Source organism: Bison bison, unplaced genomic scaffold (genome assembly GCF_000754665.1).
Source record: "Bison bison bison isolate TAMUID 2011002044 unplaced genomic scaffold, Bison_UMD1.0 scf7180017864384, whole genome shotgun sequence".
In the NCBI taxonomy this organism is placed as follows: Eukaryota; Metazoa; Chordata; class Mammalia; order Artiodactyla; family Bovidae; genus Bison; species Bison bison.
In genome coordinates this window covers 14,693,445-14,708,181 of record NW_011494956.1, presented here as the reverse complement: position 1 = coordinate 14,708,181, position 14,737 = coordinate 14,693,445, and the positions used below count along the sequence as shown (strand labels likewise).

Genomic DNA, 14,737 nt, shown 5'->3' with positions numbered 1-14,737 from the left:
TTCCCACTGGAGATAAATTTTGCCTAGATGTTTTCCATCACTTCAGAGGACTTAGGAGAGAGCCTATCAAAGGAATCATGAAAGAGACTATGAATATGGCATAAAAGGTGGGGTGTGGTGAAGCGTTTTAAGATACGAATCTTGGAGAAATCAAGAGCTAACAGACACTACACCAAAGGAATTATGAGAAGATGACTTGACAGAGATGAGTGCTTCCAAACCAGTACTGTACAATGAGGAAGAACACATAGAATAAACAATTCCAGAAAACAAATAACATTAGACAATCTTACTCAAATACTACTTTTAACTTCTTTAACAACAAGGACCCTTTTAATATAGAGCACTGAAACTAAAGTGAATGGTGGAAGAAGGTTTGGTATTATATAGAAGCATTTTTATACAGATGAAAAAGCAAAATTCAGACAGAAATTATTATGTATTTGCATAAAATTACACTGAATATGCCTGTTTTCCTGCCTACTGTTCCACCTCTTCCACATCTGCCATCTCTGAAACAGCAAGACCAAACTCTCCTCTTCCTCAGCGTACTCAATGTAAAGATAATGAGGAAAAAGACTTTTATGATGATTCACTTCCACTTAAGGAACAGCAAATAATCACCATGCCATACACTTAATAAATGTATCTGTTGTATATGTGTGTGTCTCCAATGGAAAATATCCCACATAGCTCAGTAGGTAAAGCATCTGCCTGCAATGCGGGAGACCTGGGTTCAATTCCTGGATCAGGAAGTTCCCCTGGAGAAGGAAATCACAACCCACTCCAGTATCCTTGCCTGGAGAATCCCATGGACAGAGGAGCCTGGCAGGCTACACTTCATGGGATCGCAAGAGTCAGACACACCTTAGCACTATCTTTATCTTTTTATGGCAAGAACTGTGTAAGTTCTTATGCCATCATCATTGCTTAAGTGTTCAATTATGTTTTGTGTCCAAGACAAGCACAAGGTGAGTGATATTTTTCACACAGTGTTCTGTAACTTTGCTTTCAAAGAGTTACATTACTATATAGTAATGTATATAGTATGACTCACTCTCTCTCATATAGCTGGAGAAACTATGTATCAACATATCTTGTATCAGCTATATATGAGCTGAAAACTATGTATCAGCGTGATTTACAAAAATGTTTCCAATAGTATATTATAAATATGACAGTAATACTATATGCTATAAAAATTTTATAACAATTCATTCATTAGTGTAAAGGCAAGGCTACTGTGAAACAATTTTATCAGTTACACTAGGCTAATACAAAGCAATTATATTATTGCCTTCATCATCATCACCCATAAATCATCATAATTATAAATCAATATGAATTATTCACAGTATCTTTTCATTTTTGATGTCTAGTGTTAGTTATATATGTAACACCTACTATGGTGTTTTGTATCATATAAGACAATACTGATACAGGTACTAACTGGATGATTCACCTTGTAAACTGATGACATAAACTTTCTGTAATGATAAACGTAGTACACAATACTGCAAATTTACTTTCCCCTTTTAATGATTTTAATAACATTTTATTTTCTCTAGATTACTTTAGTATAAGAATATAGCATATACTACACATAAAACACAAAATACGTGTTAATTGACTGTCAATATTATTGGTAAAGTTTCCAGTCAACAGTAAGGTATCAGTAGTTAACTTTTGGGAGTGTCAAAAGTTATATTGACGATTTTCAGCTACAGAGGCATTACAGTAACCAATACCCACATTGTCCAAAGGTCAGCTGACTATGAAACGTGTTGTGTTGCAAAGATTCCCCAACATAGATGTCTTACTTAAATATTTGAAAACTACACAAACTGACCTTTGAGAAACCATATCTAAGAATTTATATATGGAGATCTGATTCTAATAATCTCAGGAAGAAATACAATTACATTTTCCTTTATCTCATGACAATTTGGTTGTCCACCAGGAACCAAGTATATCTACTGACCTTGAAGAGTTATAGACTGCTTTGGGAATTAACGTATTTCTAATTAGGTTGTTATTACAATTATAAAAGACTTTTGGCCAAGTAGAGATTTGTAGGGCCTTCAAAAAAAGGTCATGTAATAACTGGGTATGACTAGTTTGTAATAAGGAATAGAAGTTACAGCATACTAGTTTTTCAGGCAATAAGATACTTTTGACCACCTTTTTCAATTCAGTTTCAATCAAAATGATTTCTACCTCATTTCACCTTTACTTCACTTTGCTATAATACAACATATTCAGTCATTCATTCAACAGAAGTTAGTGGCTTTTCCCTATTAACTAGGCATTTTTCTAGCATCTTGGGCTCTAATGACTCCTTTCATCAGATATTTCAGAATTTTATCACAAATCATAATTTAAAAACTAACCTCCTTCTACTCCCAAGGAATTAAGTATTTAAGAAAAAAAAAAACCTGTGTATTTAATAATACGCAAGGATTTAAATGCATTCTCAAGTATATACACAGTAGTAAAAGATTAATATCTTTCTAAAGAATTGAAGTTAAAAATTTTTGTTATCTGCACCTGAATTATAATTTCATTGAGTTCATTACAGTGAACAATGTGTGATTCACTCCCACTTATACTTATTATGTACTGAGCTCATAAGTCTTACCACTCTTGCATCATCAATGGCTTTTGTAAATACATAGTCTATCCCTCCAAAACACAATACCACCTTTCAAACAGAATTTCCACTTGTTCTTGCTTCATTGAATCTTGTCATACTTGCAGACAATCATCTTTGTCAAATAGGTCTGGCACATCTTGTTCACTAATCTCTCTGGAAATTTTGTGTATCTGTTTGCTTGTGTGTTTATTTATTCATTATTCTGAGTTCAAATTTTTATTTTTCAAATTGTTTATACAAGAAAATCTCAAGCAAATGAGTAAGCATCCTATTTTTTTTAATGACACTGTTTTAAGCCACCTAATTAAATTATATAGATATTTAAAATTGAAACTTAAAATATTTATTAAAATTTCTAATCATCACAATTATATTTATTTACTTTTATGTAGCCCTAGGAGATATCTAATTCTGCTTTAAGTTATTCTAATAACAATAAAAATAATATTAGAACAGAATTATATTCAAATAGAACTGTGATTTTTAAAAGTCTTTGATTAGGTCAATAATCTCAAATATTCAGACAAAATGTTTAAGAATATGAAACATGCATTCTGAATAATTTCATTTGTTACACTGTATTCATTTTTGTTTTTCCCTCAGCCTGTTTTCATATATGAAGTGTTCTTATAACTTAAATCTTGGATTCCTCTTTTTACTTACCTTAGAATAATAGTTCTCAATAGTTGTTCTATGTTACAATCACCTGGTGAGCTTTTTTAAAAAAAATCCCTATGCCAAGGTCACATGCCTTACAAATTAATCAAATGTCTAGGGCATGTGTAAGGGAGCCAGGAATCAGTATCCCAGTGAGACATTAATTTGCAGCTCAAATTTCGTTTGGGAACCACTGTCTTAAAATACTTAATAATCATTCCATCATGTGTTAGTCCTGGGAAGGTCCAAGACATATACCACTTTTAAATCTACAATCTGAATCACCTGTATTGCAGGCCACGCATGGGAGAATAGCAGCTGGTGAGTAAACCTACTACTTGCACCTTAACTGTATGTTACCTGGCTTTAACTTCTATTTCTAACGTATAAACTCATATATTAACAACAACAACAAAATACATTTTACTGAACAGTAGCGCCACAGAAATGTTTCAGAATCTAGGGTTTTTGAATTTTAAAAGTGAACTTGGTTCATAACCTTATATTTCATCATACCCCAATAAAACCTGGTGTAGCACTCTGTAGTTAAGAACATTAATATTTAACAGCAATGCATATATATATATATATAATTTTTTTTTCAAACTGTGAGAAATAAAAATTGACTGTAAATAGCCTATGTTAGTTGAGGTCAAGTGGCCTTAGAGCCAAACCTCAGAGTTTGGATTACGAACTGTCAGAGCTTTTTGAGATTACAGAAATTAAGGCAAGTGATTCTGAAATATTATGTCCACAGGTTACAACTGAAGGTCTTCCCTATGTCCCATAAATTGTGACTACATAGTCTGAAATCCAATGACAGAATGTTTATCTAGAAAGATGCACATTAAAACATTTTGATACTGCTGCTAAAGGTGAACATCTGATGAGAAAAAGACATTGAGCAGCCTATGCTTGAATATTTACCTTAGTATGTATTTGTAGTACTTTTTTCAATTAAAAATAAATACTACTGCTACTATTAATAAAAAACCTAAACCCATGTTACTAAAAGAGTGGACTTATAAGAAAACCAATCCTTGTGGTTAGTGTTGAAGGTCAAAACAAAGGAACACCTATCAGAAAATAGAAAATAATACCAAAGGCAGAATGTTAAAACAGGAACTGATGCTGGCCTAAAGCATGACATGAATTGAGTTCACTATAAATAAAGAAATAAAACTGTTAAAGTGTCTCAAAAATAAACATTTATGACTAGTGTAAAACTATTTGAGAGAATATTTAAGTCTTAAAATGGAAAATCATGCATGATTAACTTGTGAAGACTAACAAAGAAAATTCGTATTCTAAATAGAAATCAGATTATCTCAAGTAGAGTGTTCCAAATAGAAGAACTATACACACACACAGAAAATGGAAAGGGGCGGGGGAGGGCAGAGGGACACATGTCAGTGGCAGGGATCCATATAAAGTAAGAATTCTGGATTAAATTTAGGAAATTTTTCACTGTTAGGATTTCTAATAACCTTAAATAAAAAAATGTGCTTTGACAATCTTAGGTCAGGTATCTTAGGTAGGTATAATAGCCAGCCTTCTGACACTTCCTTGACCTCCAAACCCTTTTTTCTTTAAAACATTTAAGAGGACTAGCATTCCACAGAATATGGAACTGTTGGAGGTGCACTTATAAATTCAGGATTTTAGATGGTCTTCAAGAATGAATGTAAAGAATCAACTCATACCTCATACCATTAATTTTCCAATCATTATCAGCCATCAGTCATTACTCAGTGCTACTATCTCCATGCAATGTAATAAAATTTCCAAAGATGATTCATTTTGGAAATAACAGCATGGATTATCACATAAAGGAGAAAATAGCATAACTTCTCTTATACTAAGTACAAAGTCAAAACAAAACTTAAAATAATCAACATATTCACCATTTACAAGTACAAAGCAGGCAATTTGTATAAACAGCGAAATGCTATACCTCATCAAATTCTTCGGTCATTTTTCTGATGATTTCTGCATTCTGCATATTTCGAAACATCTCTATTCTCACAGTACCTGTGGAACAACAGATTCTATAGTTAATTTTTCCTCTCCATGCTAAAAGTTAAATTTAACTTGACTATTTGAAAAGTTTTATATGAAAGTGATTGGGTTTTTCTTTCTTCCTCAAACTTCTATTTTAAAGGAATCCCTTGTTTAAGAAATTTAAAATTCTTTAAACGTTTAAAAAAAAAAAAAAACAAACCTGAATAACCTATGCATTAGGTAAGTCTAATGAAAAATGTTGAGAGAAGTATTGAAGAAGGAAAAGACAAAGAATAAAACATGAATTTACGTAGTACAGAGGGCCCTAAAGATGGCTTATGATAACCAGATATATGAGGCTTCCCTGGTGGCAGATGATGAAGAGCTGGCCCGCAAAGCAGGAGACCTGGGTTTGATCCCTGGGTCAAGAAGATTCCAGGTGGCTAGCTACCTTAGTCCAAAAATCACCCAAGTATAGAGAATGTTATCTCCCTTCAAGGCACCTTCTGTTTTTGTTTTTTTTTTTAAATCATCAGAATATTCTCCTTTTATTTAAAACTAACTGTTCCTTAATTTAACAATACTTTCAGGTGAATCTGTTTTCTTTGAAGATGCCAGGAACCTCTACATAAGGATCAAACAAAGGAAAAAGCTGTAACCCCCTTGTCATCTCATTCCTTTATACTTCTACCTTACTTTACTTTTATCTCAAATATGGCTATGTAAGTATTATCACTCTTATAAGAATGAGTGGTTTACACTGAAAATCTATGTTAAAAATAACAGAATTTAAAGAAAACTGAAACAAGGTTCAAAATCAACTTAGATACAAAGAATTCTGACATAATAATTAAAGGAGGTTCTGTTTTAGTTGGATAAATGTGTTGGACGCTAAGCTGTGTCTGACTCTTGTGACCCCATGGACTGTAGCCCCAGGCTTCTCTGTCCATAGGATTTCTCAGGCAAGAATACTGGGGTCGGTTGCCATTTTCTGATCCAGGAGATCTTCCCGACCCAGGGATCAAACCGAGTCTCCTGCATTGGCAGGTGGATTCTTTATGACTGAGCCACCTGGGAAGCTCAATAATTAAATGAGGTTTAGTTTCAATTGCATAAATGTAAAATATTCAAGTTAAAAATCACAAGAATAATACTCAATAAACAGTAGGAAAATAATTAATTTATAACTTCTGACAGGCTCCTTGCAAGTGATTAATATCAGCTCTATCTGCAGTCACAATTAGGAATGGAGGCAGGAAGAGTCTCTGAGTCATACTGTATGAAAGAGCATGGAGCAATGAATAGTCATTGAAGTCAAAGTATGATCTAGAATCAGAGTCCTAAAAAAACTACAGTGGCATATTTAGCTCTTATTTAACTTAATTTTTACTAATCTTAAAATGAGAAAAATTATGTTTGCCCTATCTTTAAATCAGAACCATTTTACAGCACATTTTATTTATTGATACATAGCTCTCATTAATTTTCAATAGGTATTCCAAATATTCAACTGTAGAAATGACAGGTTGGAAAGAGAATGAAAACGAAAATGTTTTTAAATAGTTCTTCCCCTTAAAAGTTCTTAAAAACTTCCAATAGTTTTTGGAAATATGCATGCTAAGTCGCTTCAGTCGTGTCCGACTCTGTGTGACCCCAGAGACGGCAGCCCACCAGGCTCCCCGTCCCTGGGATTCTCCAGGCAAGAATACTGGAGTGGGTTGCCATTTCCTTCAATGCATGAAGGTGAAAAGTGAAAGTGAAAGTGAAGTCGTGTCCAACTCTGAGCGACCCCATGGACTGCAGCCTACAGGGCTCCTCCATCCATGGGATTTTCCAGGCAAGAGTACTGGAGTGGGGTGCCATCGCCTTCTCCGTGGAAATATGCAATTTCCAAAAAAAAAAAAGATAAAATTTTTACTGTGATTTAAAATCTTATGAGAAAAACAGTAATGCACAGAGTATTCAACAGTGTTGAAAATAGGCTGTTTATGTACTATAGAACAGTCTATATTTTCAGAGGATTTTTAAAAATTAAATAAACAAGAAATGTCCTTAACTGATAAGTGAGCTCAAATAAAAATAACTTTGTTAGATATGCTTAAAAATCACTCAATTAAATAAAATTGTTTATACCTTGTATGGGTCATAAAATATTGCATCAATCTGAAACAGATTTCCATAGATAAAAAGGAAGTCATTTCAGGAGTTACTTCATGGTATTCTTGATAAGTGGAAGGACTGATGCTGAAGCTAAAGCTTTAATATTTTGACCACCTGATGCAAAGAGATCACTCACTGGAAAAGACCCTGATGCTGGGAAAGATTGAGAGCAGGAAGAGAAGGGAGCAACAGAGGATGAGATGGCTGGATGGCATCACCAACTCAATGGACATGAATCTGAGCAAACTCAGGGAGGTAGTGAAGAACAGAGAAGTCTGGTGTACTATACAGTTCATGGGGTCACAAAGAGTCGGATATGACTTAGCGACTGAACAACAACAACATTTGATAAGTAAAATTACATTCATCTGTACTTATAAAGCAAAAGAAATAAAATAAGATGTTAAAATTATTAAACATGAGAAGAACTGTTCTTAGGGGGAAGGAAATATTTTAGATCTTGAATAGAGTGTCATAATTATGGCTGTATGCATTTATCAAAAGCTATCTATCTATATACTCTGGTGGCTTTTAATGCATGGATATTAGACCTTGGTAAAGTTGATTCTTTAAAAATTCAAGAAAAAGGACAAAGCTAACCCTACTTCTTCAGCAATGAGTTGCACATATCACTGTTAAAATATTTCCAATGTTAATAATGCTCAACTACTCAATTTCCATAATTGACAAGGCAGTTTTCACAGAGCGGAATTTTTAAATATACTTTCAATAAAATAGCTATGTTAGTTCATAAAGGGAGGACTATTTCATGGCATCAATTTAATGTGGTGAAGGGAAAGGCAACAAAACAGCAACCAGTATTAAAAGCAATATAAAAAACTTTAAAGATGACTATAATATATAAAAAACAATTACTAACAAAATAAAATCAGATGTTTAAAAGTCATACTTTTTAAAATGAACAGAAGCTTTGCATTGATACTTTTTAAGAAAAAAATTCCTTTTGCTGCCATAATGACTGTCCCAAAGATTGCCTTATTTACTTATTTTTCTCCTGTTCATTCTTCTCCAATTGAGTCCCACAATTCTACCGAAACTGCTTCCTCACACCAGTCATCTCTGAACTGCTACATCAAACAATCTTAGTAATAATCTATCTATTCTATTTAAAGCATTTGTTTATTTCATTGGTTCCTATAGCATTATATCGGAGAAGGCAATGGCACCCCACTCCAGTACTCTTGCTTGGAAAAATCCCATGGACGGAGGATCCTGTTAGGCTGCAATCCATGGGGTCGCTAAGAGTCAGACACGACTGAGCGACTTCACTTTCACTTTTCACTTGCATGCATTGGAAAAGGAAATGGCAACCCACTCCAGTGTTCTTGCCTAGAGAATCCCAGAGACGGGGGAGCCTGGTGGGCTGCCATCTATGGGGTCGCACAGAGTCGGACACGACTGAAGTGACTTAGCATAGCATAGCATTATATTTGTACTATATTTTCTGTTTATTTGTTTTGATTTCTTTCACTTACTTTTAGGCATTTAACATGAGTAAACAAAGGTATTTTCTAAAGCTCCATTCAAGCATTCTTCTTTGTCCATTTTTAAATCTTCTAGCCTGCAAACGGCCCCCATCTAGCTCACCCAATAGAAAAAAGTATAGCAGTGACCACTATTTACTGATCCTTTTATTTCTCCATGAGCCTTAAAAACTTTCTGACATCTTAAGTTCATCCGTCCTATTAAGTTTTCTTTGATAATAATAATGAAGAATATTGCCCTAATTCAAGACTAATTTTCAGAACACATTAAAAAGCTAACCTCAGTTCATTTTCAGGTTCTTCATTCTTAAATATGAATATTTCTAATAGATTATCCTAAGATTTTGAAGAGTAAAGGTAAATAAATCTGAAATAATTCAGATTTATGGAAACAAAACTATACGAAAATACAGAATAAAAAAGAGTAAAGATCATCTTTCAAGCCCTTAAATACTAACAAGTTACCTATGAGAATCTTAAAAGAGTAAGCCACCAATATACATATTTTATGAAAGGTTGTTTCAGCAGGCTCTCCAGACAGGATTGTAGTTTTAATAAAGAAAAAGGAAGAACTTTAAAAATTGTCATTTTAAATTATGAATAATTTTAGAAACAGAAGTAACATCAGAAATCTACCTGCAAATTCTTGATTATTTAAACTATGTCAAACACTGATGACAGCAGAAATTGATACAATCCCTGTGGGACGTGATTTGGCAAATGTCTACAAAAATTACAAATTTATATTCCTTTTTGCCTTGATACTGTACTTGTTGAGAAATATTCATAAAATCACATGTGTGCAAAATAATGAATACACAAGGTTATGCCCTGAATCATAGTTTGCAACAATAAAAAAGGTAAACACCCCATTTCCCCATAAATAAGAATCTGATTAAGTAAAAATGGTGATGATAAGGACAGTGATGGCCGGCAACATTTGGCTGCCCACTACCAACGAGGCATTGTACTAAAAAGTGCTTAATCTTCACAACAACCTTATTCAGAATACAATTTTTCTCCCATTTACAGATGAGAAACTTGAGACACTTAAAGAGATTTAGCAACTTGTAAAGGGCTTTTCCAGCAGCAGATCCATGGCCTATATGTAGGCGGACTGGCAACTGATCCATGGAAACCACTACTATTAAATGGCTCTGAAAGTCAACGGAAGCCATGGATATAAAAAACAAAGTTACTTATGACTGATAAAAAAAGATTTGTAAGATATATTCATACATGAAGAAGGGAGGTCTAGGTTTTAGTTTAAGGTGGCAACATACGAAGATCCTAAACTCACCTTCTCCCATGGAAACAGTAAACAGTTACATATGCAAAGACTTCCTCTTAAAAAAAAAACCTAAAGGTTGGCAGAATGATGATTATATATCCGGCAAACAACAAGAAAATCACATCAAACCAGCAAGACAGGCTGGCACAAATATCATCAAATGTGGCACAAGATAAAACCAATCTACACTGCAGTGAACTACAACTTGGACGAACTCAAAACCAGAGCTTCTCCCTGAGGAGTGAAAGGCTCAAACTCCACATCAGGCATGCCAAATTTTAAGATACGCACTTGAGAGATGAGCCCCATCCAAAAAAAATCTACTTTTGAAAATCAACAAGGATCGCATCTTGAGACCCATAAAACAGCATCAATCTAGCAGAAAGTTCTAAAAGGGCCTGCACAACTTGAACTCTTCCACCCAGGCCTCAGCTCAGGTAGGTTAAGGCAACTAACACTTAAAGCGAATAAGGATCACATGCTTACATTAAAACCATGGCCTAAGACGCAGGCATCTAATTTAACACATGCACATCTAGGAGCCTGATGGAACACTCTGGGGACAAAGAGTAGTGGGCACCATTTTTTACTTTTCCCGTGCCATGCTCTGGAGCACCAATATCTCCTAGAAGGGGGCCTACATGTGCCTGATGTCCTAATTTTTGCAGCTGTTGCTGACAATATAATTCTTGATCACCTGGCTCTAGAGGTCAGGGGAGTTTGCATTCCTGATCACATGGAACTGTAATAATCAGTGTTATCAGAATGGAGCTCCTATCCACCTGGTGCCCTGATTTTTGTGACTGCTGCCAGGGGGACACCTTTGTTTCACTTGACTTTAGAGGCCAGTGGGACTTAAAATTGCAGATCTCGCAAGACCTTAACCAATGAAGAAAGAGTTCTAAATCAGCTACCACTTCCAGGGAATAGGAAGAAGCAACAGATCCAAGAGTTCAATCTTTCTGAGAAAGAGACCTATTAGTCAGTCATTACAATTGTGACCGGAAGGGCAGGGTTCTCTTTAAACAAATATCTAGGGACTGAGCATTGCTTTTTCAGATTTCAGAGAGTGGGCACTATATTTACCCTCACTCTCTGAAGTGTTCCAGAGCACCAGAGTCTACTGGTAGGAACTTTTACATGTATCTGGTGCCCTGGTTTTTTGTGTTTAACACCTGAGATTTTACAAATGGAACTCACGGCTACCTGATCACCTTGTTCTGATACAAGGGGCTGGGGTACCTGGATGAACTGTGGCAATTAGAGAGATGATTCTAGGCAGGTTAACACACATAGACCACTGCACAAATAGCTGCCTGAAAAACATTTCCAGTCTATGGAAGAGGCTACTTTACTTCTCTTGGACCTTTGGATCAACAAACAGGCTTCAGGTTTGACACACATGTAGCAGCATATACGGAGCAGCTCTCAAGGAATACAGACTGTGGATGTCATTTTGATGCTCTCTTTGGCCTTGTTCCAATTCACCGTTATCTTCTACAAAGAAGTTATACACTCATCTGAAGCCCTGATTTTTGTGATTGCTCTCTAAGATACGCTTTCAGATTGCCTGGCTCTGGTAACCAGTGGGTCTTATGCTTGCAGCCTTTAAGGACTGCATATATTATATCTACATATTTTTAAAAGCTATTAGCTGATGGCCTGGCTTCTAGACTTCCCGGAGTCCACCCAAACCCATGTCCATTCAGTCAGTGATGCCATCCAGCCATCTCATCCTCTGTCATCCCCTTCTCCTCCTGCCCTCAATCATTTCCAGCATCAAGGTCCTTTCAAATGAGTCAGCTCTTTGCATCAGGGGTCCAAAGTATTGGAGTTTCAGCTTCAACATCAGTCCTTCCAATGAACGCCCAGGACTGATCTCCTTTAGGATGGAATGGTTGGATCTCCTTGCAGTCCAAGGGACTCTCAGGAGTTTTCTCCAACACCACAGTTCAAACCATCTATTCTTCGGGGCTCAGCTTTCTTTACAGTCCAGCTCTCACATCCATACATGACCACTGGAAAAACCATAGCCTTGACTAGACGGACCTTTGTTGGCAAAGTAATGTCTCTGCTTTTTAATATGCTGTCAAGGTTTGTCATAACTTTCCTTCCAAAGAGTAAGCGTCTTTTAATTTCATGGCTGCAATCACCATCTGCAGTGATTCTGGAGCTGAGAAAAATAAAGTTAGCCACTGTTTCCCCATCTATTTGCCATGAAGTGATGGGACCAGATACCATGATCTTAGTTTTCTGAATGTTGAGCTTTAAGCCAACTTTTTCACTCTCTTCTTTCACTTTCATCAAGAGGCTCTTAGTTCTTAACTTTCTGCCATAAGGATGGTGTCATCTGCATATCTGAGGTTATTGATATTTCTCCCAGCAACCTTGATTATGCGACAGTACCAAATATACTAACATTCACATTTTAGGTCTCCCAGGAGAAGGGGACAAGAAAGGAGCAAAAATCAGACATTCAAGTTCTAGAAGCCCAGAGAATACCAAATAAGATGAATTGAAAATAGCTCAAAGGAAGGTACATTATAAAATGTTAAAAGTTAAAGACAAAAGGATAATGCTAAAAACAACAAGAGAAAAGCAACTGCCTATACAAAGACCTCCCATGAGACTTTGAACACACTTTTCAGTAAAAACTTTACAGGCCAGAAGGGAATGCATGATATATTCAAAGTGGTAGGAAAAAAAAAAAAGAAACGAAAGAAACTTCTAACCAAGCAAACTCCACCTGGAAGAGTTCTCATTCGGAACTGAAGATGAGGGAGTTTTCCAGGCAAGCAAAAGCTAAAGAAATCTATACCATTAAACTAGTCTACAAGAAATGTTTAACGGACATCTTTAAGATGAAAGGAAATAGCACTACTTAGTTATCAGAACACATATGCAATAATTAATCTCACTGAAAAGCAAATATATAGTAAAGTAGTGGATTAATGACTTGCATGTAAATAATTAGTTAAGAAATATATACGTTTTTCAAAATGTTAAATATAACATCAAAAATATAAAACATGGAGTGTCGGGACAGAGTAGACATTTTGAGCCTTAAAATGGGATGAAATGTAAGTTATTATCAACTTAAAATGCTGTTATAAATCTCATGGGAATCCAAAGCAAAAACCTATACTATAAATACATAGAAAATAAAGAAATATACACCTACCACTAGATAAAGTTATCAAACTACAAAGGAGAGGCAGAGAAGAAGAAAGAAACAGAGAGTAACTACAATAGCAGCTAGGAAACAAGAAAAAGGCATAAGCAAAAATCTATCAGTAACTACTTTCAATGTAAGTGGACTAAATTCTCCAACCAAAAGACATGGAGTAGCTGAGTAAATTAAAAACCAAGTTCCTTCTATGTGATGCCAACATAAGATACACTAGAGGTAAAGACACACAGACTGAAGTAAAGGTACAGAAACACTATACCATGTAAATAAAAACTAAAATAAAGCTGGGATAGATATTTACACATCACACAAAACAGACTTAAGTAGGAGACAATTAATGGAGACAATTAAGTAGGAGACAATATAAAAAAATAATTTAATGTGTAAAATAATGGTAAAGGGATCATCCAACAAAAACACCTGAAAATATTTATGCACAAAAGAATTAAAGCAATAAAAGAAAAAAAGCGAGAAAGAGATGTATAATAGAAGACTTTAATAACTTAAGAAGAAAATAATTGCCTTAGATGAAGTATTAGAACAGATGGACTTAACAGATATACATTGAACATTCCATCCAAAATCAACATTTGTTTCTAGTGCACAAGAAACATTCTTAGTGCATTTCTAATGCACAGAAAACATATTCTTAGATCATATGTTAGGCCACAGGCCCCGTGGACCTTTTCTAGTGCACAGGAAACATATTCTTAGATCATATGTTAGGCCATAGACCCCATGGACTACAGGCGGGCTATAGTCCATGGAGTCACAAAGAGTTGTACACGACTGAGCAACTAAGCACACAGCACAATGCTGTCTGGAAAGTTGGTAGAGTAGATGGACATGACCTCACCCTTTCTGACAGAAACACTATAATCACAACTAAATCCTGAATAACCGTGGTGGAGGGGGGGAGCATGCTGGAAGCTACCAAAAAACATACCTTAGATTCAAATAAAAAGAAGAAACGACAATGACACAGTAGGGGGGGTGGAGTCACAATAAAATCAAATCCCATACTTGCCAGATTGATGAGCCACAAACTGGTAAATAATTATACCCACAGAAGTTCTCCCATGGTAGTGAAAGGCGTGGGCCCAGGTCAAACTTTCACGGTTTGGGGCCTGGCAACAAGGGGAAGGGACCCCACAGAATCTGGCATTGAAGGTCAGTGGCATTAGCTCACAGAGATTTCATAGGAATGTAGAAAACAAACTCCACTCTTGGAGGGTGCACACAAGGTCCCATCCACAACAGCACATAGAGAAAAAAAAAAA

General features: G+C 35.4%; 1 protein-coding gene across 1 annotated transcript in view; it reads right to left on the bottom strand.

Annotated features, from left to right (window-relative positions):
- Positions 1 to 14,737, bottom strand: part of STAG1 (stromal antigen 1) — a 374,182-nt gene that overhangs the window by 216,866 nt on the left and 142,579 nt on the right. Inside the window, exon 6 of the mRNA XM_010858254.1 lies at positions 5,265 to 5,341. Coding sequence (XP_010856556.1) covers positions 5,265 to 5,341 — 77 coding nt within the window. The remainder of the gene's footprint in view (positions 1 to 5,264; positions 5,342 to 14,737) is intronic.